Source organism: Cyprinodon tularosa, unplaced genomic scaffold, assembly GCF_016077235.1.
Source record: "Cyprinodon tularosa strain WSP-4 unplaced genomic scaffold, ASM1607723v1 ctg89, whole genome shotgun sequence".
In the NCBI taxonomy this organism is placed as follows: Eukaryota; Metazoa; Chordata; class Actinopteri; order Cyprinodontiformes; family Cyprinodontidae; genus Cyprinodon; species Cyprinodon tularosa.
The window spans coordinates 770,707-796,979 of NW_024039662.1; the positions used below are offsets into that span (position 1 = coordinate 770,707).

The following is a 26,273-nucleotide window of genomic DNA, read 5'->3' on the forward strand; positions in this document are numbered from 1 at the left end:
GTACCAGAATAAAGTAGCCCTGTTTTACTGAGCTTGAAGGCCTTTAGAAATCTCACTGTTGAGGAGCGATTGGGAGGAAGGTAAATGTTTCTACTGAGGAAATTAAAGAAGCCCAGACTTGTGATATTGATGTTGATCTGGTCTGAATAGGAGAACTCTTTATTGTGTAACTTTATTTTAATACATTTCCAGTTTATCCTGAGAACAGAGAATCTGATTTTGCTTGTATTTTAGAGATATAAATCAAAATCAAAATGAATAATTACACTCAGAAACTTTCCAAAAAAGTCTTTGACATTGTCTCATGACATGAGACAAATGGAAACAGGTGAAAAATGGTCAACTGGCTAATTCTGATGCATTTACAGCAACAATTATTGATTTTTTTTCAAATAACTCACCAAACTAACCTAAACTACATTAGTGTTTCACACAGATATTCTTTATTTTTTATGTCATTAATTGAAAAAAAAAACTATTTGTTTTACTATATTGAAAGACCTACAGTATAACCAGCTCAAAATGTCCTTCTGTACATCCAATAATTTTTTTTCATGAGCAATGGGGACATCTAGTGGACAAAAAATGCAGAATCAAGGTGAAGTGTGAGTTTTTATAAAATTGATCAAAACAATTCAGTTTAGAGAATCTTTCTTTTTTATTTGTCTTTATTTCATCACACTAATCTACAGGCAGAGAACAAGTTAATCTTTCCAGGTCGTGTCCACAATCACTCCTTTAGCACCATTAGGTTCAGCCACATGGGGAAATAAAAACAGATTTAAAAGGATTTCAGCATAAAACACAGTTTTGTTCAGCAGTGAGATTGTTGCCATGGTGATTCTAATAGGGGATTGGTCCGTAGTAAGCATTGTAGGCGGCGATGATCCCATTGGTGTCCATCATGTGCTCACAGGCCACATTGGACTCGCAAACTTCTCTCAGACTAAAGAGAACAAGAGACAAAGCAGAGAATCAACCTCTAAAAATAATCTTACTGCACAAAGTTGAATAAATATACAATACAATACAATATACAATACAATACAATAACAATAACAGCTAAATACACCAGGCGCTCTTTACAAATGAAAAAAAGGACAGAAAACCTCTCCAGCTGAGTGAGGGATAGATGTCCAGCAGCTCTCTTCTGTCTAACCACAGCAGAGGCCTCATCTTTCACCATAAACAATCCTGCAGGAAAAACATTTAACATGTTACTTGGTTCATATTTTTAAAAACTGACCCTTTTTTAGTTAAAGTATTCACATTCCCTAAAGTTCCTCAGATTTTACAAGTTACAAAACACCTTAAAGTTCAATGTACTTTATTTGGATTTATGTGATACATTAATAAAAAGTAGTGCATTAGGAATAGTACTTCATAGAGTTTCTGAGTAAAAAAAACATGTTTGAGTTCACTCTGATGCTGCATTTACACTACAAAAATGATCCAGAAATAAGTAGACATTTCTTAAATTAAGTGTATTTATTCTTAATTTGAGTAGGTAAGTGTGATAGTTTGCCAATGGAATGAGTATTTTTACTCTTAAAATAAGATAATTAGATTATATGCACTTGAAATAAGACAGTGCTATTGTATTATTATTTTAAGTGTAAATTGTCTTGTTCCATTGGCAAAATGTGTCATTTACCTCCTCAATCCAAGCACAAATGCACTTATTTTAAGAAAAAATTAATTACTTATCTAGATATCTGTTTTTTCCAGTGTAAAAGGTTATAACGTCTGACTGACATGAATGTAGTTATATTGTATACATTTCTTTTATGTGACAAAAATTTTATGAGAAAATTCAAATAACTTAAACTTTAGGATATTCCCCTTTTGATAAATAAAATATTTTTTTTCAAGATGTGGGGACAAAAAGGTTAACAATAATGAGATTATTATAATGAATATAATATTAATACCCTCCTCCAGAGCCAGGGCATCTTCAGCAGGCTGGGAGTCAAGGGCAGCATCTGTTAAAAAAAAACAAAAAAAACTGTAATGATTAGAAGGAAATATTTTGTTACTGCTCATTTGTCCAATAGCAGAACTACCTGAAGTCACATAGACCGCCAAGGAGCATAGAACCAGAGCGATGAGGATTTTCATCTTTAGATTCTATCTGTAGTTTCAGGTCTGAGTCAGTTCCCTTCCAAAGTCTGTCTGTTCCTTTCACTCCCAAACATCCTAAAAGTCGGTTTATAGATGCGTCCTTCGTTTTGGCCGGGCTGTGATTGGTTGGGGAAATATGTAAGTATCACACACCCACAACGATGGAAAGATGTGCAACTTTTCCAAAGGAAAAAAACAAAACAAAAAAACAAATTGCAAATTGCCCCTTGGTAGTTCCTGAATACCATTTTTTTAAAGAATATCATAGCAAAAAGTCTGTTGTGAAAAGGATTAAAATCCTTGGTAAAAACATGCAAAAGTAAAATGTCTTCTCACCCACAGCTTTACATTTCCTACATCATAGTTTGAAGAGCTTAATCTCATACTCATCCTTTATATCAATGCGTTTTTTCTTTTTTTTTTGCACCATGTTTTTTTTCTCCCACAATGTTTACATTGATCAGTGATGCACTTTAAGAAATACAATGAAACTTGTACAAAACAAAATTTCATTTTGTATATACTCTGTTTATACAAAATAACAATAAAGTTTGTCTAAGTCTAAAGTCTAAGTCATAATTCCAGACTCACCTGTAGGGATCAAAGTCTTTGTTGTCAATGAATGAAAAATTTCTTTTACTTCGACATTGTCAATCCTGAAATGTTTACATTCCAATGTATTGTTTTTTAGTTTGCTATTACAGCAGCTAAAATGTTTATTAAAATATCCTAGTATATCAAAGAATTTATGATTGTGCTAAAACTACAGCCTCTTTCCTACTGAAAATTTGTGTTGCGCCGATGCCATCTTTTGGCCCCGATACCGATACCTGGCTCCGCAGTATCAGCCAATACCGACATCATCTGTTTGAAATTGATGTGTGTGTATATATGAAGAACTGCAAAATATTTGGATGTAAAATGATTGCCATCATGGCTTTGTCAAGCTGCTGCCTACCTTTGTGAAGCAGGAAAAAGACTAATACAAAGAGAATCCAGTAGAACTTTTTATTGCCTACCTGGAATTGGTGACTATAGTTGAATAAACTTTTTGCTCTCAAAATGGTATTGGTGCCCTATTTGTTGGTACTCGCTGATACTGATACCCCCATTTTAGTGCTTTAGATACTGGTATCGATATTGGTGCAACACTACTGAACATACCAGGTTAACGCGTGTTTTTCAAACACGGGTCGACCCACTAACTACCGTCATTTTGCTCCCTTCCCTTTGGCAACAAAAGCTGGTCTGACCTTTCACTGGCAAGCTGCATGGCCTCTGCATTGCATGTCTGGTGACGCCATAATGCTGTGTTATCGTTGATGATGCCACCAGCACAACAGAAATCAAAAAGCTTCATGATGCCTGATCAACCCATCATCAAGTAATTGCATATATTATTTAGAACCATAAATGAATTAAAACTGCACCAATATGTGTATATTTGTTAACAAGGGCCACATGAAAGTCTGGTCTGCCTCCAATGATTCATTTGGAATATTTAGATGTTGTGTACGTTCATTTTCCTGTTGGTTCAATGTAATCAGTATAGATTGACTCTGAACTGGTCAATCTATACTTATTACTGAGGCTAAAGTTATAGTGTTATGAATAATTCTGGTCTTAACTCGATGTAAATCTAAAAGCCAAGGCACATCTCATCAAGATATTAAGAAAATATGGAGTAAAAGTGATATTTTATACTGAAAGAAAAGGAACAGATCATTATGCTATGTTTCCGTTAAGTAGGTCCTGGTTGTGTTTTAAATAAAAATGGCTATACGTCTGTATTTCTGGAAAAAAAGAACCACAACTGAAAGACAATTAGTTTTTTTCCCCCCAACAAAATTATAAAATCTCTCAAAAATATTGAATGCGTTATTCTCTGATTTTAAACTAAATTATGCTTTTAGGCTGAAGTTTTAAAAACGGTTAAAACCTAATAAGAGAACCAAAGAGTCACTGCATCTATTGCAAAACATGGTGGCGCCAGCATCATATTATGGGATTTCTTTTATTTAGATGGATCTTTTATTAGACCGTCAAGGTGGATAAAAACACAGACAAGGTGTTTTTATCCACCTGAGGTGTATACATCTAAACAGTTTCTATTGGGTTATATTTCTTAGACAAAAACTTTTTTTTTTTAGCTGTAAAAGATAGATTTTAAATCCCCACACAATTTTAAAAAATGATCTGCAATAAGGATCCTAACGATTTTAAATTTCTATTCTCTCTCAGTACAAATGTTAAAAATATGCAGGATGTTTTGGTTTCATGTGAGTCTGAAGACATGAACAGCTACTTTTAAAGCTCAAACGAGCTAATATTTACTTTTGAAGCTTTTTGGAAATTATTTCAAATAAATGCTCAATTTCAACATGAATACTAGCTTTACTCTGATCTAGTACGCATCATTTTTTAAATCTGTTTAAAATCTCATGTCCAGCATGCGTTTGGCATAATCTAGAAGTCAGTATGTTGTAACCTCCAGGAAATAATGAGGAATCAACCAATCTGAGACCAATTTTTTCAGATTTCATTGAAGGTTAAATGTTTCTATTTAGCAGCTAAATGTTTCTATTTGGCAGCTAAAGCCTCCATCATCATTGAATACATCTAGGAATAAGAGGAATTACTGCACTTTTTTTTTTTTTTTACTTAAAACTGTGAAACTCTTAATCTCTTTCAAGGTTCTGGATTAGAAGTCCTTTCTGTACAGAGAGGTGCTTTTAATGGAAATGTCTTGAGAGCTGTACTGGATGAAATGTTGTTTTGTACACACCCTGTGTGTACAAAATGACAATAAAGTTTGTTTAAGTCTAAAAGTTTGCAGGTTTTGCTGATAAATGACTTGCTGGAATCAAATGCCTCCTGGTGGACAAGCTTTGCCAGTTTGTTTGTAAGGTTCAACACCAAGCAGTGCAGAAAAACTACTCAATATTATCACAATGCACTAACATTTTTTGTCAGCCCTCATTTTTTTCTCCACATCGAACAAAGGATGTATTATTGCTCCTAGAATAGCTGTGGCCATGTGCTCACAGGCAGAACACAGCTAACAAATAATTTGACTTTACTCTGGTGTTTATTGATCTTGACCTGTCAGATAAAGGAGATCTTTCCCAAACCAGTCTGTGATGAAGGTTCAGCTGTGTTAGATGGTCCATTGCATCTTCTGAGAGAGAAAAAGTAAAACAGCAACATACCTTCAGTCAGAGGTTGCAGCCAGAGGCAGTTATAGATATGGATGATGTGGCTCTCTGTCCAGGGAAGCCCACCACAAGGGACGGCAATGAGAAATATATTATGAATAAAGTTATTCTTCTGGAGCACATCTGGTAGGTTTACTTTAGAATCCAGTTTACAGGAACTTTCCAACTCCGAATGATTTTAACCCGGAAAGAAGATATTAAAAATATGGTGATGATGCTCCAGTTAATCTTCTCTTTGATGCAAAAATAAGAAAAAATAATCATTCTGGTTTTTTTTTTGTTTTTTGGTTTTTTTTCATCAAGTCTGGACTGAATTTCACCATCTGTAGTCAATGAAACCTTTATTCTATTTGTGAGACAAACAATATGTTTTTAAATTCTTTCTTGGCATAGAGAACACATACCAATTATATGAAACAAGGAAAGGACCAGTGTATTGACTGGTGAAACTTGGACTCATCTATGGATCATTTGACACTAACCTTTGATCAGTGTTTTTAGATCCTGATATGTTTATATAATGAAGACGCTCCAAGAACCACCACTGAACCCAGCTGCTTTTTCTCTCTGGTTAGAGGAGCCAAACCGGTGGACTGAGAAGGAAAGTGTACTTCATGGAAGGAGGTGATATGCTCTGGGAAGCCAGATCAGTGATCCGTGATTTTTTTCTTTTTTCTTTTGAGAAACTCCTCCAAATCCCACTGAGTATAATTTTTGTTTCCAAAATGTAGTCTTGCAAAACCAAGTTTATATAATCATTTCCTCTATCAATTTCACAACCAGTATTTTAAATATTCAGGCAGGAACAGTCAAACCTACCTGCTGCCATCCAAAACAAGCTCTGCACTGGAAGCTACCTGATCCCTTATTTAAATCCAAGATAGTTTTAATTGGAAATAAAGTTGTTTCTGTTATTTTTTTCTTGCTTGTCAATGATGGGAAGAGACCCAAATTCAACATCTAGAGAGACAAAAATGTGCTGAAACGTAATCTAAAGAGCTAACTTGAGCCCTTACCTGTCTAATCTTTCTTCTGCCTGGGGTGACTTCTTGTTTTGATAAAAGTTCGAAGAAGCTTTTCTGCTCACTTGCAATGGGAAACTCTAGGATTTAATAAAACAAAAATATAAAAACTTTGTCCTGTTTTTGTGAAAATGAACCATGATGGTTAATAAGCTAAATCTGAGAACTGGGCCAATAAATGGGCAGATTTTCCAACAGGCTTATTCTGGTGTTGTATGCTCCAAATGCCTCCTGGGGCATTTCCAATGGCAGAGGCAACAGTTTCTAACAATAAACTCTCTATAGAAGAGGGTTCTGAAAGATGCAGAGAAAACCCGACCAAATGGCCATGTAGGATATGTTGGAGAGCCACGCTCAACATATACCTGGCAAATTGGTTATCAGGTTAAGATCATCCCTTTTTAGTCTGATAAACCTTAAATAATCCACTGATTCCAATGGTCTTGAATAATTAGATTACTGTATTTTGATGTTAATCCAGGATAAATGCAGGTTTTCTGTGGAGGCCTCAGAGTTGGTCAGAGAACATAACATAAACGGCATCATTAGAGCAGATCAGGGTTACAGCTGAATTTTTAAAACAATATTTCAAGCTTTCAGTTTCGCAGACCTCTGTTCCATTTATCTTCTTTACTAACCCTTCTTAACAAGACAGCGTGTTGCATTTAAAGTTTGGGTTTTCGAAGTTTGCCCTCAACTTGCATTTCTAACTATTTTTGTTTTAAACCCTAATCTTTATTTCCATTCAAAATGTTTTCGGTCCCACCGGGCTCTAGGGAAGGGGCGTGCATACCGCCACCTACTGTTCATGAGTGTGTAGCAACATTGTTTTACATCTGTTAAATTCTATTTTTTTATTTTGTATTCTGAAGATAAATAAATAATGCTTTCCTTAATCTATAAATATCTTTTATATTTCCTTTATTTCCCAATAATCCTTTAAGACTCCAATCTTGGCCTGTCCTTTCAACTCTTTTCAATTTCTCCCTTTCAGGTTCAGATGTTTTACAGTTCTACATTTTCTATCTCTCCACATCCTTCACATTTATCATTATTTCTCCTCCCTATTAAGTATAAATTGTCATTTAAATGAGTATGACCTACTCTTAATCTGATCATTATTATTTCCTCCCTTCGGTTTCTCTCATTAATATTTCTATTTAATACTGACTTTTGTACTTTATATAACCTTCTTCCTTTTTTATCTCCATTCCACCTTTTTTGCCATTTTTCAATTTCTTTCCTCTTAATAAATGATTTTCCTTCCCCTTTCCCTGAAGGAATTGTAATTGTTATTGCCTCCTCTAAAGCCCTTTTTGCTAATTTGTCTGCCTATTCATTTCTTTTTACCCCTTCATGTGCTGGAACCCAACAAAACCAAATATCAATGCCACTCCTGTATAATCTAAATAAACTGTGCTGAATTTCTAATATTTATATACCAAGAATGGAGTCTTAAAGGATTATACCAAGAATGGAGTCTTAAAGGATTATTGGGAAATAAAGGAAATATAAAAGATATTTATAGATTAAGGAAAGCATTATTTATTTATCTTCAGAATACAAAATTAAAAAATAGAATTTAATAGATGTAAAACAATGTTGCTACACACTCATGAACAGTAGGTGGCGGTATGCCCGCCCCTTCCCTAGAGCCCGGTGGGAGCGAAAACATTTTGAATGGAAATCAATGGGGAGAAATGAATAAACTTCTGGTCCCAGTCGCTCTCTGTCACTGATTCCAGATATGCTGGTTGTGTATTTAAATTGTTTTTTTGTTTTTTTTTTTGAGTTCCTCTTTGGTTAAAATCTGGTCAAAACCCATCAATGAGATCGCACCAAACAGGAAGTTAAATGCACAAAGGATCCGGTAGATTTCCAAATAAAACACGTCCGATCTTAACCCATGATCCTTTTGTCAACATTAGTTTTTCCGATATGCCACGACGTAATGCATTGATCTGAAAATCAACCTCAGACGCAACGCACGCAGTGGCGAGGGTTTGATCCGTCAGATGGAGTTAAATCACAAAGAATTCAATGTTGAATCGGGGCGGCAGCTAAATGCTAGGCGATGGGTAGCAGCCAAAACGTTGCAATTTCACATAATCCTGACGAGATCCGAAAAACCGTAGCAAAAACTAGCAAGCGGGTGATTATGTATGTTCACTAAGTAAATATTATGTAAATAAACCCTACACTTCTCGCTATAAATGTAATCAAAACCCATTTAAATGCAGAAACTGCGTGAAATTATTGATTTTCCCACTAAAAGTTAGAGAAATCTCGACCATGTTTATACCAAAACGTTACTGTTTCACATTATCTTGAAAAATCTTTGCAAGAAACGAACAAGCAAGTGAATATGTACATTCCCTGAGTAAATATTCTGGCAACAAACTATACATTTCTCACTAGAAATGTAATCAAAACTCATTTTAATGCAAAAACAAACTCAAGTTATTAATCTGTCCACAAAAAAATGAGCGAATGTCGGCCATCTATATATATTTTTTTCATCTCCCAGCTGGAATCTTGAAAGTCACGTGACTAGGACGTAAAACAATAGAAAGCGTATAGGCAGAAGAAATGTAACAGTACCACAAAAAAATGGCCATTAATGTACCTCCACTACGTTTTGCAGTGTGGACCAACGTAGTGGGGATACATTTTCCCATGAGACTGGGTTGCTTTAAGTTATGTTTTTGTTTTGTGTTTTACTTTTTGCAAAAGCTTACTGCTCTAACTTATTCAAAAATAAGCTCAACCTGTGCATTATTTGTTTATGGTTTTTTTTTTTTTTTAGAATGGCACCCTTAAGGCTGATTTATACTCCAGGTCATTTGTGTGTTTGTGTCGCAATGAATGCAAATGTGACACTCTGGTGCACCTCTCCAAAAACTGTAGGTGACCGCAGACAGCAGGCCTCTGATTGGTCAAATCTACATCTGCTCTACTCTATGCGGATTTTATGTTTAATACCTTTAATGGCTTGTTTTGTTTGTATGACCGCCATTGTGAGAAACAACTCGTTTAGATAGACCAGCTAGAAGAGCGAGGTGCACGAGAACCTGGGACCCCTTTTCCACCTGGATCCCCGCTCTTTTTCGCCCTCATATCCCTCCGTTGTTGGACAAACTTGCCCCCACTTCATCTCCGCCTCGGCCGTATCTAGACCCACAGCTAGTTGAGGATTGTCCCTCTTTCATTGTGTCGTGGAATAACATAGCGCAGACCACCAACCTGCCATCTCTCATGATGTGACATGATTTTAATCTGAGGGCTCTCTGTCTTATTGCAAACCACAGAGACTTGCTAAAAAGAGGAGACAACATTTATAAGCTGCAGTTTTTTGTTTGTGGGGTCACAGCATACTTGAATGTGGAAACACTAAAACTGGAACATGTTATGTTTTAAAACATACATGTAAGATGACTCTTTTATGTTAAATCTTTATAGATAACTGTTGTACAACAGATAAAACTGTAGGTTATTGGGGATCCTCTTTTCAAAAGGATATTTTCAAGAGGATTGGAATTTTTCAGATGGTTTTAGATGAAAAAAGCTTTTTGTCTTTTCAAATAAAACAGTGAAGGATATAATTTCTCAGTCTGTGCTTGTGTTGGAGTCGTCAACGATTGGCTCTGTGGATTCGACCTCAGGACAGCTTGCATAGAAAAAACAAAAAACAAACTCCTTTAGTGGTCACAAAAACATCCAGCCTAAGAGACTTTTTGGGGATTGTGGGCAGCTCACATTTATTTTGCGCCAACATGCAGGGGGGAGATGTTGACACGCAGATTTGCACTAAATTGCACTTAAAAAAAAGTTCAAAAAAAGTTTTTCTATCTCCTGTTTTGCGCATTCAGCCTTTTTCGCAAATACCAAAAACCGCCTCAAGGGAGCATAAACACTTTTTCACAAATTTTAGGGAATTTGTGTTTGGGTTTTTATTTTTATTTTGCCATTTCCATTTTTTTTATATATACAATACTTGAAATTGCACTTCAAATGACAACAAATCGTAATAATGGAATCAGAAATGTTTGGATTTTTTTTTAAACCCTTAAAGGAACTTTTACCTAAATAACATAATTATACATGACCTATTTCATAGATCCTCTTTTTTTTTCTTGTTGTTTACGCAAATTTTTTAGATTCTGATGTAATTTGCGACAAAATTATGAACATTTATATCGTATAAGAAAACTATTACACCTTCATTCTTTATCATCTGCTATAAACCTAAGCAAGTTTACAGATCTTAATCATAACCAGAGTTGAAAAGTAAAGAAATGGAACAAATATTTTGTGTTCACCTTATCCTCCTCTGGGTATTTTTATTACTTTTAAACCTTGGTGTCACGCACACTGTCATGAAGGAAATTGTCAAAATAATATACTGCTGACATGCATGTATACAGTCTATTAGCAAATTAAATGTTGATTTGAGAGTAAGTTGCCCTTTGAACTATCAAAATATTTATAAATGTAAAATATAAATGTAAATATTTATATATCTAAATGTCAGGAATCCAGCTTGTTTGGGTTGTTTTTCTGTTTTTCTCTCTCCACCACCAGGAGGTGCCCTGCTCCTCATTGGGCCTCCCTGCACACCTGTGGCTCGTTGGATCATTACCAGAGGAGTATTTGAGCAGCAGGCTGTTGCTACCTTGACGCCAGAGTGTTTGCCAGTGTTGGGTACTCTATCCAAGCTGAGATTAGCTGAGTCTAACCGAAGCTTTGTTTCTCTGAGTCTAATCTTGTTTTTGTCTTAGCTCTTCGGCAGGAAGCCTTTCCTCTGTAACTGGATAACCTGGACTTTCTCCCCCTGGAAGGATTACTGAGTACAAACTGAGCAGGGGTAAACCTCCACATGATCCTTTTAAGTCCTCATCGGAAAACCAAGTGGCAAACATGAGTTTCTCTCCAGCTATATTCAAGCCTCAGTCAATTTTCCTACGGTACCTGAACTGATCACTGTGACCTCTCCTTCAGACTTTCCGTTTCCGGTTCACCAGTCCACTAAGTTCCAGCTCCTACTTCTGTGTTTCATCAACATTCAGTAAACCTGTTAAACGTTTTCCCTTGGTCTCTGAGCGGTTCTCTGCATCTTGGTCAGATCGCTTAAACCAATTATGACACTAAATGATTACAAGTGTATTTGTTACTACTCAGACACATACATTTTTATTCTAAAATGTAAAAAAAATCTGAAACGTTATGAGCAACTTTATGAGAAAGCCACTTTCTTGATAAACAGAACAACACATATTTTGATTTGATTAGATAATAATGTACAAAATAACTCCTTCAAATAATTGTGTATAAAAGAAGCTTTATTTTTACTTCTTTCAAAGAAACAAAGTCCTCACCAACAGCAGATCTGGCCTGCATAGATAAAGGCTTTTAAAATGTTCTGGCATATGTTGTCCAGGTCAAAAACGATGGGAATATAGCAGTTAACACTGAGATTATATGTTAAATGAGAGGAAATTATCTATACGGATTATAATAGAATTTAAGCCGAACTGGAGTCTCATATTTTTCAGGTCTCTCTCTCTACTGTCAAAACTGAAAAAAGACACAATGGCATAAATTAAACTACACTGTAAGAGAAGTGAAATGAAGGAACAGGCGATAAGGAGGTGTCATTCAAACACTCCAGTTTAAAACCGACGAGTCACAGCCGGTCTGTGGACCTGCTGCCGTGGATTTCGGGCCCCGAAGTATCGCTGGTAGGCCTGCTGGAAGCCAAAGCGATAGGCGTAGAAGCGGCAGGGTGAGTAGTCCTCACAGGTCTCTGCACGGATCTCTGATGGAGACTTTCTTTTCCTGAAGGATGTTGAAAGGACATATTAAATTGTTTATTTGTTTCCCCTCTCATCACAAGGCTGAAAAGTCTAGTCTGTCTGAGATAAAGTTAGTTATAAGGTGTATTTGCATGCCTGTGGTTTTACCTGAAGTTAAAATGATGATTGGGGCGGTTCCCTTGGAATGGAGGGAGCCTGTTGCCTGGGAGGAAGGAGTTGGCTCGATTCGGAGGCACAAATAAATCTGGAAATACAAAAGTTTGTTAAACAGCACACCTGCCTGCATCATGTAAGACCAGGTAGCTGAACTGTGTTTTAAGACAGTGGTGGTTTTATATATGGTACATTTGGGCAGCTGCCCAGGGTGGCATGAGAAAGAAGAGAGCACAAGCATCAATTATAAAATAATGCCGTATAAATCAGCTGAATAAGTTTTGTTTTTGTGCAGTCAATGTAGGGTTGGGACCCCCTGCTTGCTGCTTAGACATGCTTTTTTTTTTAGATTGCAATGCATTACGAATTCAGCTGATTTGTTTTTAATTTAGATTAGTTGGTAGCAGCAGAAGGTTGTCCAGTGCAACATTTATGCTAGCACCACCTCTGTCTATGAAAGAAAATTAGTTAAAGGTTAAATGTTTTTTAAATACTTGTTAATTTGTGGGTTAGAAATGCATGCATGTTTTTCCAGGCACTGAGATTTTTTTTATCTAATGTTTAATCACCTTCAAACGATTCATTGCTTTCATGAGAATCTAAGGGAAAAACATGGAGTTGGTTAATTATGAGCGCTGAACAAAAACTGAAGTAAAATGCTGAGTGGCTGCTCAGCGAAGATGCTGGGGACATTGTGTACCGTAGCAGACGCAGAGGGAGACCACAGCACAGAGGGCCACGAACTGAAGGAGGCTACTCATCTTGGGGACGTTGGACCTTCGTAGCTTCTGACACAAGAGAAAGGCTGAGTCAGAGAAGAGAAATGGAAACATCTTTTTAATCTTATTCGGACAGATTGTTGAAAAAAGCAACTTCTTATCTGTACCTGAAGCTTCAAAGCAAAAATATAAAAGTATTTCTAAAGCCTTCAAATAAAAAAACCCCCAACAATTTGGAAAATCTTACATACATTTCAAAGTACTAATAGTTGTAAAATTGTTACAATTGTTCAGTTAATTGTCTATAATCATTACTCCTTGTCTGGTCGCAGTGGGAGATGCTGCCTCTAGCGGTTGCTAGGCAAAGAAAATAACAAATAATAAATGTAAAAAAAAAAACAACAACAAATGCTTGCATTCATTCAGATGATTTTTCCACTTATTGGTTGAGGTGGAAGCCTACATCCATTTGGGGATTATGTCCATGTGCTACCAGCCTGAAGATGTTCAGATGTTATTACAATCCACATGTAAACACCAATGAGACTATTGCAGCTCAGCAAGACTCAGCTCTTCCTAGTGGATATTTAATTATTGTATTCTTACTTCCTTAACATTTCTACACTTGTTCTTGCTAAACTGTATTGCAGGCACCTTGTTTCTGATTTCATTGTTTTGACTAAAAGTCAGATCTTTATTTTATGTGCTATTTGTAGCTTTTCAGATCAGTAATGAGCAGCAACCTCCACTTTTACTCATAAATCGAAGGGTTAAAATTGGACAAACCGTGTTTCCGTCCAATTGAAATGCAAATTTTAAGCAAACTTAAAAGTTCAAAAAGAAGGTAATACAAACTTTGAGTGTTTCCATTTGGTTTTGAGGTAAATTAACCAAGTGATGAAAAGTTAAATGTCATCAAACATCCACGTTACATTGAATGGCTGTAATAACCAAGAAATACAGGCTGCAATCTAGCATCAAAAGGTCAACAATGGAGGAGAGTTTTAATGAATGTGTTCAATCGGGCGAGCTGTTCTTAAAATGTAAGCTAGTAAAGGCAATATTGCTTCCAGCCATGTTTACATGCATAATAGGAACGTCTGGAGAGACAGCTGATCAGTCATGTGGGTAAAGGTTCACTAAGTTAGAGCTGATTCAAAAAACGGTTTTCTATCTCCTGTTTTGCGCATTAAGCCTTTTCCGCAAATACCAAAAAACCGCCTCAAGGGAGCATAAAAACTTTTTTTCAAATTTGAGGGATTTTTTTTTTTTTTTTTTTTTTTCAAATTTGCAATTTCCGTTAAGGTTTTTTGTTACAATACTTCGAAATGCACAAAAACGGATGGAAATTCAACTAATTCACAGTATAGAAATTTTAGGGGTTTTACACCAGACATAACCTCAGTATCCAATATAGGTGCTTGAAATATTAAATTCTTTTAACATATGATTATTATTTGCAATGATTTATAATTCATTAAACCCGTTTACACATGATTGACTCGCTTAGTAAACATGTTAACTACTCGAAAGTACATCGATTGAACTTATACAGTTGGTTTGACACATTAATAATAGCTATACTGGTAACTGAGGTATATTTGCCATGTTTCCAGCAAAATGTGAATTTTTAGCAAATTTTTAAAAGGTTGAAAAAAAGGCAAATGCTAATTAGATCTTTCCGTCCATTGCAGTGAATTAATGAGGTGATACAAAGCGTAACATTTTCAGACATTGACGTTATGCTTGGCTGTAGAAAAGAATATTCTTCTGATAAATTTGTTGTAATTGTGCAGGTTTTCCTTATGAATTTCAGTAAGTATTAGCGATGGTTTATGCCATCCAGAGAAATCGACAGAGGAGTAATGCTAATGCTGAATTTAAGGCGGCAGCAGTAGTGGAATCAGCTGATCAGTCATGTGAGAAACATATTCAGAACTTATTCCAAAAAATTGTTTCTGTTTCCTCTTTATAGCATTTTTGCTTTTTTTTTTTTTTTTATTAAAAAAACTTTTTTTTTTGCAAAGTTGATTACGCCTATTGCTGTTTAATATCAAGCTATTTTTATGCAATACTTCAAGATCTCGTAAAATATTTTTGATGGAAACATGTTTAACCACTAGATCCACCGGATTTTTTAATTTGATCCTGGAAATGTTGGAGTTTCGTCTCATTCCTATATACAAGTTTCAATTTTAAAGGAAATTTGAAGATTAAAATGAGTCGCCACCAGCATTTGGTATAACCATGATCCACTTCATTATGGTTAGATTGTACTAGAGCCACTAAAAGTACTCATGTACCACTAATGGTAAATAAGTTCCACAGTTTATGGCATACTTTATGAGACATATTGGTGTGGAATGTTTATATAAGCCACACAAGAAACAATATATTTGGCCAAAGGAAAAAGTGAAAACGATTGAACTAGACCCAAGACTGAACCAAGAACTGTGTAAAAACTCCAGTTGTAAGGAAAAAACCATCAGAGCATTCCTGTGGCTGAGGAGGGCTCTACTGCTGCCAGCTCATTGAGTCCAAACTCATTTCGCTGAACAGAGTGTAACCATAAACTGTTCTTCAGATTTCTGCACATACGAACATCCCCAAAACACATGTCTACTTGCAATAGACAATCACAGGTACTCAAGTTAAAGCATATGACATCTGTAAAAGTACTGACACCAGATGTCTGAACCCATGCATGTGCAGTAAGGCACAGATGTGCCACACTTGCACTGCTGACAAGGTTCCTCTGCTTGTGATTTGGAAGGAATTCTGTCTCAGCAGCCAGAGCTCTCTCCCCATCAATAGCAGCTTTCATTATACATAAAGTCATGCTTCAAACACATAGGTCTGCAGACAGACTGCACACACAGTGTCTGAGGCATTATACAGTTCAAAATCAGATGCAAGGTGGGTACAGAACGGCAGGCCTGCAGCTAAAAGAAATCTTCCAATAACCGGATAGGAACATCCAGACTCACATGAATGTGACTGAAAAAGTTTTATGTTAGTCTGGTTTTAAAAACAGGTTTCCAGACCTTTTCCTATATTCATAATCTGCTCATCGTTTTGGAAAAACTCACTGAACTGGTGTTATGTTATGCACATCCTGAAGCAATTTCAACTTATTCCACAAATCAGCCTAACTGTGCAAGATGACTTATGAAATATTTTTTTATTTTGCTTTTCTTTACTTACTAACATTTAAACCAGATTAAACTTTGAATTTAGCAGTGAACAAGATGCTCTAAAGTACTTACTGTGTGATCTGGATGATAGAAGACGCTTTGGAAATATCTTGCAGTATTTACTCCTGTGAAATATTTCCTAATTCCCTACAGCAAAGCTTTTATACTCATTACATCCCTCCACCCTTTCATTTTTTACCTAGAGACGCCCTCCCCTCTACTGCATTCTCACCCTCCTCCCCCTCTCATACTACAACCCAGTCTCATGGGAAAATGTACCCCCACTACGTTGGTCCACACTGCAAAACGTAGTGGAGGTACATTAATGGCCATTTTTTTGTGGTACTGTTACGTTTTTTCTGCCTATACGCTTTCTATTGTTTTACGTCCTAGTCACGTGACTTTCAAGATTCCAGCTGGGAGAAGAAAAAAATATATATAGATGGCCGACATTCGCTCATTTTTTGTGGAAAGATTAATGACTTGAGTTTGTTTTTGCATTAAAATGAGTTTTGATTACATTTCTTCTGCCTATACGCTTTCTATTGTTTTACGTCCTAGTCACGTGACTTTCAAGATTCCAGCTGGGAGAAGAAAAAAATATATATAGATGGCCGACATTCGCTCATTTTTTGTGGAAAGATTAATGACTTGAGTTTGTTTTTGCATTAAAATGAGTTTTGATTACATTTCTAGTGAGAAATGTATAGTTTGTTGCCAGAATATTTACTCAGGGAATGTACATATTCACTTGCTTGTTCGTTTCTTGCAAAGATTTTTCAAGATAATGTGAAACTGAAACCTTTTGGTATAAACATGGCTGAGATTTCTCTAACTTTTAGTGGGAAAATCAGTAATTTCAATCAGTTTCTGCATTTAAATGGGTTTTGATTACATTTATAGCGAGAAGTGTAGGGTTTATTTACATAATATTTACTTAGTGAACATATATAATCACCCGCTTGCTAGTTTTTGCTACGTTTTTCGGATCTCGTCAGGATTATGTGAAATTGCAACGTTTTGGCTGCTACCCATCGCCTAGCATTTAGCTTCCGCCCCGATTCAACATTGAATTCTTTGTGATTTAACTCCATCTGATGGATCAAACCCTCGCCACTGCGTGCGTTGCGTCTGAGGTTGATTTTCAGATCAATGCATTACGTCGTGGCATACGGGAGAAACTAATTAAACTAGTTAAAAAAAGGATCATGGGTTAAGATCGGATGTGTGTTTTATTTGGAAATCTACCGGATCCTTTGTGCATTTAACTTCCTGTTTGGTGCGATCTCATTGATGGATTTTGACCAGATTTTGACCAAAGAGGAACTCAAAAAAACAAAACAATTTAAATACACAACCAGCATATCTGGAATCAGTGACAGAGAGCGACTGGGACCAGAAGTTTATTCATTTCTCCCCATTGATTTCCATTCAAAATGTTTTCGATCCCACCGGGCTCTAGGGAAGGGGCGAGCATACCGCCACCTACTGTTCATGAGTGTGTAGCAACATTGTTTTACATCTATTAAATTCTATTTTTTAATTTTGTATTCTGAAGATAAATAAATAATGCTTTCCTTAATCTATAAATATCTTTTATATTTCCTTTATTTCCCAATAATCCTTTAAGACTCCATTCTTGGCCTGTCCTTTCAACTCTTTTCAATTTCTTCCTTTCAGGTCCAGATGTTTTAAAGTTCATCAATACATGTTCTACATTTTCTATCTCTCCACATCCTTCACATTTATCATTATTTTTCCTCCCTATTAAGTATAAATTGTCATTTAAATAAGTATGACCTACTCTTAATCTGATCATTATTATTTCTTCCCTTCGGTTTCTCTCATTAATATTTCTATTTAATACTGACTTTTGTACTTTATATAACCTTCTTTTATTTTTATCTTCATTCCACCTTTTTTTGCCATTTTTCAATTTCTTTCCTCTTAATAAATGATTTTCCCTCCCCTTTCCCTAAAGGAATTGTAATTGTTATTTGTCTACTTTTCATTCCACCTAACTTTCCATTAATTAGCTTGAAAACAGCACTTTGTAGGCACCCAGTTTCTCTAACAATGGCCCTTTTTGGGTTACCCTCCATGCATTGGGTGTCAGTTCAGTGGCAGTTCCAGAACATTTTCTTAGGGTTGACCAGGCGGTACAATAATGTGCATGTGGCCAAAAAGTAATAGGGATCAAATTCGGTTCAGAGTCAAGCTATTGGGATCAGGCATCAGGTTCAATTTGCATATTTTCTTAGCCAAAACAAGGATTTGTTGGGCTACTGTAATTTTTAATTGAAAAACGTCCTGAATGGGAAGTCTTCAAACTTGAAAAACAAAGTCCAAAGTTTTTTTTTTTTTTGGAATGATTATGACCTGGATGTCTAAGAATCTTCACCAGCTTATTAGGGAAATGAATGCCCACAATGTCTATATTCTCCAAAAGAGAATAACAGAACAGACCTTCATGAGGCCCTTGTTAAAGCTATGCACATATTTATGCATCTATGCTCTTCAAATAACTTTCTGGTTCGACGCGACATTTACATTAAATGGGTTGAGAGGTTGTTCTTTACCAGTAAATACATAAAAGATTCCCAGATGACTGCCGATACAAACTCTCCCCTATAAAACCTAAAACTAATTCTTATAAGAGAGTAAAATCTGTATTAGTCTTCATTAAATGTAGCATATTGTTGTAAATAATCGATTGCTTTATTTTTGGTGTCAGCTTTTGGTCAATATGCTAACCTTAAAAGGTCAAAGTGGGAAAATGTACCCCCACTACGGGTAGTAGTGGGGTAGTAGTAGACAAATTAGCAATTAGAGGAGGCAATAACAATTACAATTCCTTTAGGGAAAGGGGAAGGAAAATCATTTATTAAGAGGAAAGAAATTGAAAAATGGCAAAAAAAGGTGGAATGAAGATAAAAATAAAAGAAGGTTATATAAAGTACAAAAGTCAGTATTAAATAGAAATATTAATGAGAGAAACCGAAGGGAAGAAATAATAATGATCAGATTAAGTAGGTCATACTTATTTAAATGACAATTTATACTTAATAGGGAGGAAAAATAATGATAAATGTGAAGGATGTGGAGAGATAGAAATTGTAGAACATGTATTGATGAACTTTAAAACATCTGGACCTGAAAGGAAGAAATTGAAAAGAGTTGAAAGGACAGGCCAAGAATGGAGTCTTAAAGGATTATTGGGAAATAAAGGAAATATAAAAGATATTTATAGATTAAGGAAAGCATTATTTATTTATCTTCAGAATACAAAATTAAAAAATAGAATTTAATAGATGTAAAACAATGTTGCTACACACTCATGAACAGTAGGTGGCGGTATGCACGCCCCTTCCCTAGAGCCCGGTGGGATCGAAAACATTTTGAATGGAAATCAATGGGGAGAAATGAATAAACTTCTGGTCCCAGTCGCTCTCTGTCACTGATTCCAGATATGCTGGTTGTGTATTTAAATTGTTTTTTTTTTTTTTAGTTCCTCTTTGGTCAAAATCTGGTCAAAACCCATCAATGAGATCGCACCAAACAGGAAGTTAAATGCACAAAGGATCCGGTAGATTTCCAAATAAAACACATCCGATCTTAACCCATGATCCTTTTTTTAACTAGTTTAATTAGTTTCTCCCGTATGCCATGACGTAATGCATTGATCTAAAAATCAACCTCAGACGCAACGCACGCAGTGTCGAGGGTTTGATCCATCAGATGGAGTTAAATCACAAAGAATTCAATGTTGAATCGGGGCGGAAGCTAAATGCTAGGCGATGGGTAGCAGCCAAAACGTTGCAATTTCACATAATCCTGACGAGATCCGAAAAACGTAGCAAAAACTAGCAAGCGGGTGATTATATATGTTCACTAAGTAAATATTATGTAAATAAACCCTACACTTCTCGCTATAAATGTAATCAAAACCCATTTAAATGCAGAAACTGATTGAAATTATTGATTTTCCCACTAAAAGTTAGAGAAATCTCAGCCATGTTTATACCAAAATGTTACAGTTTCACATTATCTTGAAAAATCTTTGCAAGAAACGAACAAGCAAGTGAATATGTACATTCCCTGAGTAAATATTCTGGCAACAAACTATACATTTCTCACTAGAAATGTAATCAAAACTCATTTTAATGCAAAAACAAACTCAAGTCATTAATCTTTCCACAAAAAAATGAGCGAATGTCATCTATATATATTTTTTTTCTTCTCCCAGCTGGAATCTTGAAAGTCACGTGACTAGGACGTAAAACAATAGAAAGCGTATAGGCAGAAAAAACGTAACAGTACCACAAAAAAATGGCAATTAATGTACCTCCACTACGTTTTGCAGTGTGGACCAACGTAGTGGGGGTACATCTTCCCATGAGACTGGGTTGCATACTATCAGCCCTCTTTTCCAACATTTAATCAGACCGTAGTATTAGCTCTCTGTCTCTAACTCCCACACCCAAAATATAACAGGACAGCACAGGGCTTTCGTTGAGGAAAAGGCCTGGAGAAATGTAGAAAAACAAGTTGGGGATAAACAGAGACCCGGGACAGTGAGTGGAGGCTGGCACTGAACCTGTTTTATAGCAGGTACATGATAATATTCACCCCTATTTGCCACCACGGTTGCACAACATGGAAAAAACATCCACCTTGAGGAAATGGACTGCATCTACTGTGAGTTCCAACCGTGTCTGAGATTTCAGAAAACATCTAATGTAATCAAATACTTATATCCTTACTGTTATCTATGCAAATCCAATCACAGTTGTTGACAATATTTGTGATGTTGTGTTTGTATGATTGCTCCGTTGATTATTCTGGTGAATATTCTCATTCAATACATAAGAGCTACCTGCTCCGGACAATACTTGGCGGTCCATCTGCACCTCATGAATGAAGGACATTCTTTTGAGGACCAGAATGTTCACATTTTGGACAAAGAAGACAGTTGGTTTAAGAGGGGTGTGAAGGAAGCCATCTATATTAAGAAAGAAAAACCAACCTTAAACCCAGTTTCAGGTTTCAGCTTACAAAAACCTACAATGCAGCGATAGAGAGGATTTCCTCCCGCTAAAATTGCAACCCCCAACCCCATACAGAGGACCAGAACAGCTTGCCTGTTCAGCCAGGCCAACAATTCCCCCTAGCGATCCCCCCCCTCAGAGGCATAGACCAGTATCGGGTATTGCAGGCTAACAAAGAACCCAAATTACTGCCCATTCCTAAGGGGCGGACCCGTTCATCCGGTTCCATTTACATGTTTTCTAAGCCAAAACAAGGCTTTGTTTTGGCTTAGACTCAACGCTAATTCCCACATTTTTAACTGAAAAAGCCTCTTGGATGGGAAGCCAAACATCTTCAAACTTGGAAACAAAGCCCAGTGGATTGTGCTTTAACTTTTTTGGAATGAGGCTGATAATTCTTATGATCCTAGGGGCTATGCAGGGTCTTGAAGGGCAACATGCACTCATGGAAAAGATCCAGCATTCAGTATTTACGAGGTGTCAAGACCATAGAAGCAGTCAAACATCACCCAGATTATGGAGAACCAAGGCACTTTAATGGAGTAAGCCTGAGTTGATAGGCAAGCTGTGGAGTCAAGTCTTGAATTCTGGGGCTCTACCATCCAAACTGAAGAACAATTTAAAAGTCCCAGGCAAAGATACATGTCAATACATGGCTTTATACAGTAATCAGATTGTTTTCAGATAGAGGCATTTTTCCTCCATCTGAATTCCTCATCTTATGATAACATCAGGAGATGAGGGTCATGATTTCTGGATTGAGCTTCCTCTGTTCTGACATCTGTGCAGCTGCAACTCCACAGTTGATATCCTTTGGGCTCTTAATGCCTTCAAAGTTGTCCACTTTATGTGTCAATATCCACTATATTGCCAGAAATATTCGCTCACCTCCCTTGACTCACATAAAAGATTTAGTGACATCCCATTCCTAATCCATAGGGGTTCGATATGACATTGCTCCTCCCTTTGCAGTGAGAACAGCTTCAACTCTTCTTTGATGGCTGTCCACGAGTTTTAGGTGTGTTTATGGGAATTTCTGATTATTCTTCCAGAAGTGCATCTGTGAAGTCAAACACCAATGTTGGACAAGATAGCCAGGGTTTCAGTCTATGCTCTAAAGATGTTCAGGTTGGGTTCAGGATAATCCACACCAGGGTCTATGTCTTACTGGACCTTGTTTGAAGAGAAGCCATGTTGGAAGAGGAGGAAGATCTTAACCCAATTACCATAAAGTTAAAAAGCATGGAATTGTCCAAAATGTCTTGTTATGCTGCTGCCTTCAGTTTCTTTCACTGGAACTATGAGGCCAAGCTCAGCTCCACCCTATTATCCCTCCTCCATTAAACTTTACATTTGGGACAATGCCGTCAGACTAGTACCATTCTCCTTCAACCGCTAAACCTAGGGCGTTTCTCAATTCACGAGAACGCGAGTACGTACTCGCGTTCTCGTCAAGTCCGTTCTTGGCGAGAACGCAGGAAGAGCGGACTTGACGAGAACGCAAGCACGTATGTGTATTGGAGCAGAAGTGTACTCGTGACGTCATCACATGCAACGTTGTTTAGCATTTCTTTAACAGTCAAAACTATTTATTCCCTACACAAAACATATTGAAAACAATATTTTTAATTTCTAAAGCTTGAAAAACATAAAAAAAAATTACCGAACCGCAAAAAACCGCCATCAGAACGAGCGGTAGTTCACACATAACTAGACCGAGAGAAGTGCACTACAGACGGGGTAAATTTAGCCCTGGCTGCGGTTACCCTCGGAGGTCTGCTGGTCACTCTGGTCCGCTCAACGTCGGACTTTTTATTTTTATTTTGCACTAACTCTGTAAACAGACCACACAGGGAGGCTTAAATGTATAATGTTATCGCCTCAAACGATTTCAAAACGTACTTTTGAAGAACAACAGCAGCAGAAAAGGGAATGTTTAACTTAACACTGTGAGCGCTGTCTCGAATCAAGCTGCGGCCGCGGGGCATTCTGGGGAAGCGGTCAGTGTGAAGAACGCACAAGTCTGCTCTGATGCATGCTCGATAAAGAGGGTGGGGTGAGAACAACATCCGGGGATTTTATGCGTTCTCGATCTGGCGTTCTTGAGAATTGGAACGGTACTCGGGCTGAGGCTGATGACGTATCACGAGTACACGAGCACACGAGAACGCTCAAGAACGCATATTGAGAAACGGCCCTAGGCTCGGGCATCATGTTTCAAGATGGAGAAGCATGATTTGTCATTCCAGCAGCTTGGATGCAGCTGTTTGACAATAGAAACCCATTCCATGAAGCGCGCTGTTCATGAGCTAGAGGCAGTTTGGAGGTGTGAAGTGATTGACTCTGTTGGCGATCCTCTTCGCGCTATTCACATCAGCATCTGCTGACCCCGCTCTGCCAGCTTACATGGCCTACCACTGCATGTCTGAGCTGCTGTTGTTCCCAAACATTTCCATTTTTTATGCTAGAGCTGACAGCTTACGGTGGAATATCCATGAGTGACAACATTTTAATGACTGGATTTGTTGTACATGTCATCTCATCACCAATCCTCTCTGGAATTCACTGGAGTTGCTGAGAGTGGCCATTTCTTTCATAAATGTTTGTAAAAATAGTCCACATTACTAGAGCTTGATTTTATACACCCGTGGCGATGAAAATGACTGGAACACCTGATTCTAATAATATGGATGTGTGATCAAATTCTTTTGGCAATAATGTGTATGTATTCTACGTAACGAAGTTATGTTTCATTTAAAACAAGATCACTCAATGTAGAGTTTCCTATTATTTTCCCCAGTGGACTTTATCGAGGGAATAGATTATTGGAAGAAAGATTAGACATTTTAAATTAAACACTGATTTTTTTAAACGCTTTGTCAGCAAAGAGATGAAAAGTAATCTCCAGCTGTTTTATTACATCACATAGAGGGGGTTGCCCCTCTATGTGATTGCTGCTGACATATTTTTTGAAGCTTTTTTAAGCATAACATCAATATCTTTTTAGAAACAGGCTCTTTTGTGTAGATTGTGCTTTGGAAATGTGGAGGTATAATTCCTGCATCATGCTGTTTTACATTAGAAGCTATAGCTTCATAAAAAAACAAGCACTCTTTTAATGTCAGCAGAAAATGCTCAGAAATGTGGCACTGTGCCATAAACACTTATAGAAACCATAAGCTAGAAAAAAAAAACAAGTTTGAAAGGAATATTGAGGCACATTTCTTTTTTTGTAATATGCCCAAATGTTTAAGAAGCCTCGTGTGTTGTTCAGGGCACACCTCATTTCAAGTCGCCCTTAACAGAACAATCATGAGGTGGTTGTCCGAGCATTCAATTTTTTAAGAAACTTTAAAATAAGCCCTTCATAATTTATTAATCAAGAGTACAGTTTGTGTAAAACCGCATGTGTCTAAACTGGGCCTGTACTTTGGCTCCAGTGGTTAGCAGAGTTGCCTCAGAGGAAGAGTTAACAGTTGAATTCTCAGCTGAGGTTTTCTGATTGGAGTTTGTATATTACCCACTAGCATGTGAGTGCTCTCTTAAAAGTACTTAGACTTCCAGCCACAGTCCAAAAGTATGCATATTTGGTTAATTAGGTGTGGCTGCAGGGGTTTGTGGTGTTTTCTTTGGTCCTTGGATGTTTAATAGAAAAAAGGTTGCTAGTTTGCGAGAACTAAAGGAGACTGTACACTCTCTAACTAAACATCATTGAATCTGCATCTTTTTTGTTCGGTAGCCACAACAATATTTAATTCAATTTATTTATATAGCTCAAATTCGTAACACATGTCAGCTCAAGGCGCTTTACAGAGACAATCCAACCAGATCATACAGTAAAATTTATTCAATGTTTTCTATCTAAGGGAACTTAGCTGATTGCATTGACTCATTGATTCGAAGGCAATCCCTCACACCAAGCATGCTTGTAGCGACAGTGGAGAGGAAAACTCTCTTTTAATAGGAGGTAACCTCCAGCAGCACCAGGCTCAGTGTGAGCGGCCATCTGCCGAGGCCGACTGGGGTTTAAGGAGAAAAGAATCAGACATAGAAAAAGATGCAGAAATACAAAATTCAACTGTCAACCAGCTGCACTGCGACCCCATCCAGGAAACACACAGCCAGGCAGCTCCCGTGTCAGAGGATGAAGAAAGCATATCCAGCCAGTCACAGTCAGAGAAACTGGACCACAGTGAGAGACAGGCCAAGGTCCAACATCTATAAACAAAGGTGTTGATGGCAGCAGCACTGCTGATATTTCTCTCCAGGATGGTGTCACAGCCAAAGAGGAACAAACGAGGCAAAGCTACTATGAGAAAAAACAGATAACGTTAGAGATTGAACTAACAATATCTGCAGAGTGGGAGAATAGAGATAGAATGTAGCACATTGATGAAAAGGGGTCCCTTTATTCTTCAGCAGTCTAAGCCTATAGCAACATAACTAGAGATACCTCAGAATAACCTGAGCCAACTCATTATAAGCTATATGAAAACGGAATACGTGGGTAATCAAACTTTTTCAACAAATTATTAAAAGTCATCAAACAACCACAAACACAATTCTCTTTAATGTTGACTATTAAAACAATATTTATTGGTAGAAGCTCATATACAGTATGTGCACAGTTTAAAACCCCCTCTTTAGACCACTGAATGCACTCAGCAACAATTGGATCATTAAATAAATCTGGAAAGGAATTCAGACCCACAGTAGAAACGTTCTACACGATTAAAAATTCTGATTTTGAGTGTTCAAAATAGTAACTCTGAATGGTCGGAGGTTATTCTTTAACCTATTGCATTGTATCCATGAGCCATTTTATTCATAGATGCGCCTAAAAACTGTCAGCAACACGTGACTTAAAAGAAATGACTAAATAGGTGTTTAACTTTTTATTTTGTTTACTTGTCTAAAGCAGCAGCAAGTGGGAGAAAGCCAAAGTACCAAATATTTATATAGTATAAATAGTATTTAAATCGCATTTT

The 26,273-nt window shown here is 36.9% G+C and overlaps 2 protein-coding genes across 5 annotated transcripts; both read right to left on the bottom strand.

Annotated features, from left to right (window-relative positions):
* Positions 1-634: 634 nt before the first annotated feature.
* Positions 635-2,210, bottom strand: LOC119775725 (bone gamma-carboxyglutamate (gla) protein). Its single transcript, XM_038273802.1, has 4 exons — positions 2,064-2,210; positions 1,932-1,982; positions 1,110-1,194; positions 635-946 (listed from the first exon to the last, which is right to left on the bottom strand). Exons 1-4 carry the CDS (start codon positions 2,116-2,118, stop codon positions 844-846), a joined length of 294 nt encoding a protein of 97 aa, XP_038129730.1. The 5' UTR covers positions 2,119-2,210; the 3' UTR covers positions 635-843.
* A 9,469-nt stretch (positions 2,211-11,679) lies between these two features.
* LOC119775677 (matrix Gla protein) lies at positions 11,680-16,466 on the bottom strand. Of its 4 annotated transcripts, none has more exons than XM_038273734.1 (5): positions 16,310-16,466; positions 13,025-13,129; positions 12,894-12,923; positions 12,319-12,415; positions 11,680-12,193 (listed from the first exon to the last, which is right to left on the bottom strand). In XM_038273734.1, the coding sequence occupies exons 2-5, from the start codon at positions 13,083-13,085 to the stop codon at positions 12,028-12,030; spliced, it is 354 nt and encodes a 117-aa protein (XP_038129662.1). In that variant the 5' UTR covers positions 13,086-13,129; positions 16,310-16,466; the 3' UTR covers positions 11,680-12,027. The 4 variants fall into 4 exon arrangements, with proteins under 4 accessions (XP_038129662.1, XP_038129664.1, XP_038129665.1 ...); XM_038273736.1 differs by having other exon boundaries at positions 13,025-13,112; positions 16,310-16,453; XM_038273737.1 differs by lacking the exon at positions 12,894-12,923.
* Between the last annotated feature and the right edge of the window lie 9,807 nt (positions 16,467-26,273).

Bases quoted from the DNA above. Each gene is read 5' to 3' on its own strand.
- LOC119775725 (XM_038273802.1), bottom strand. From the start codon at position 2,118: ATGAAAATCCTCATCGCTCTGGTTCTATGCTCCTTGGCGGTCTATGTG. The intron at 1,983-2,063 runs GTAGTTCTGCTA...TTTTTTTAACAG, and splicing joins GGCGGTCTATGTGACTTCAG to ATGCTGCCCTTGACTCCCAG. The intron at 947-1,109 runs GTTTTCTGTCCT...TGTTCTCTTTAG, and splicing joins TCCCTCACTCAGCTGGAGAG to TCTGAGAGAAGTTTGCGAGT.
- LOC119775677 (XM_038273734.1), bottom strand. From the start codon at position 13,085: ATGAGTAGCCTCCTTCAGTTCGTGGCCCTCTGTGCTGTGGTCTCCCTC. The intron at 12,924-13,024 runs GTACACAATGTC...TTTTTCCCTTAG, and splicing joins CTCCCTCTGCGTCTGCTACG to ATTCTCATGAAAGCAATGAA. The intron at 12,194-12,318 runs GTAAAACCACAG...AACATCCTTCAG, and splicing joins AATCATCATTTTAACTTCAG to GAAAAGAAAGTCTCCATCAG.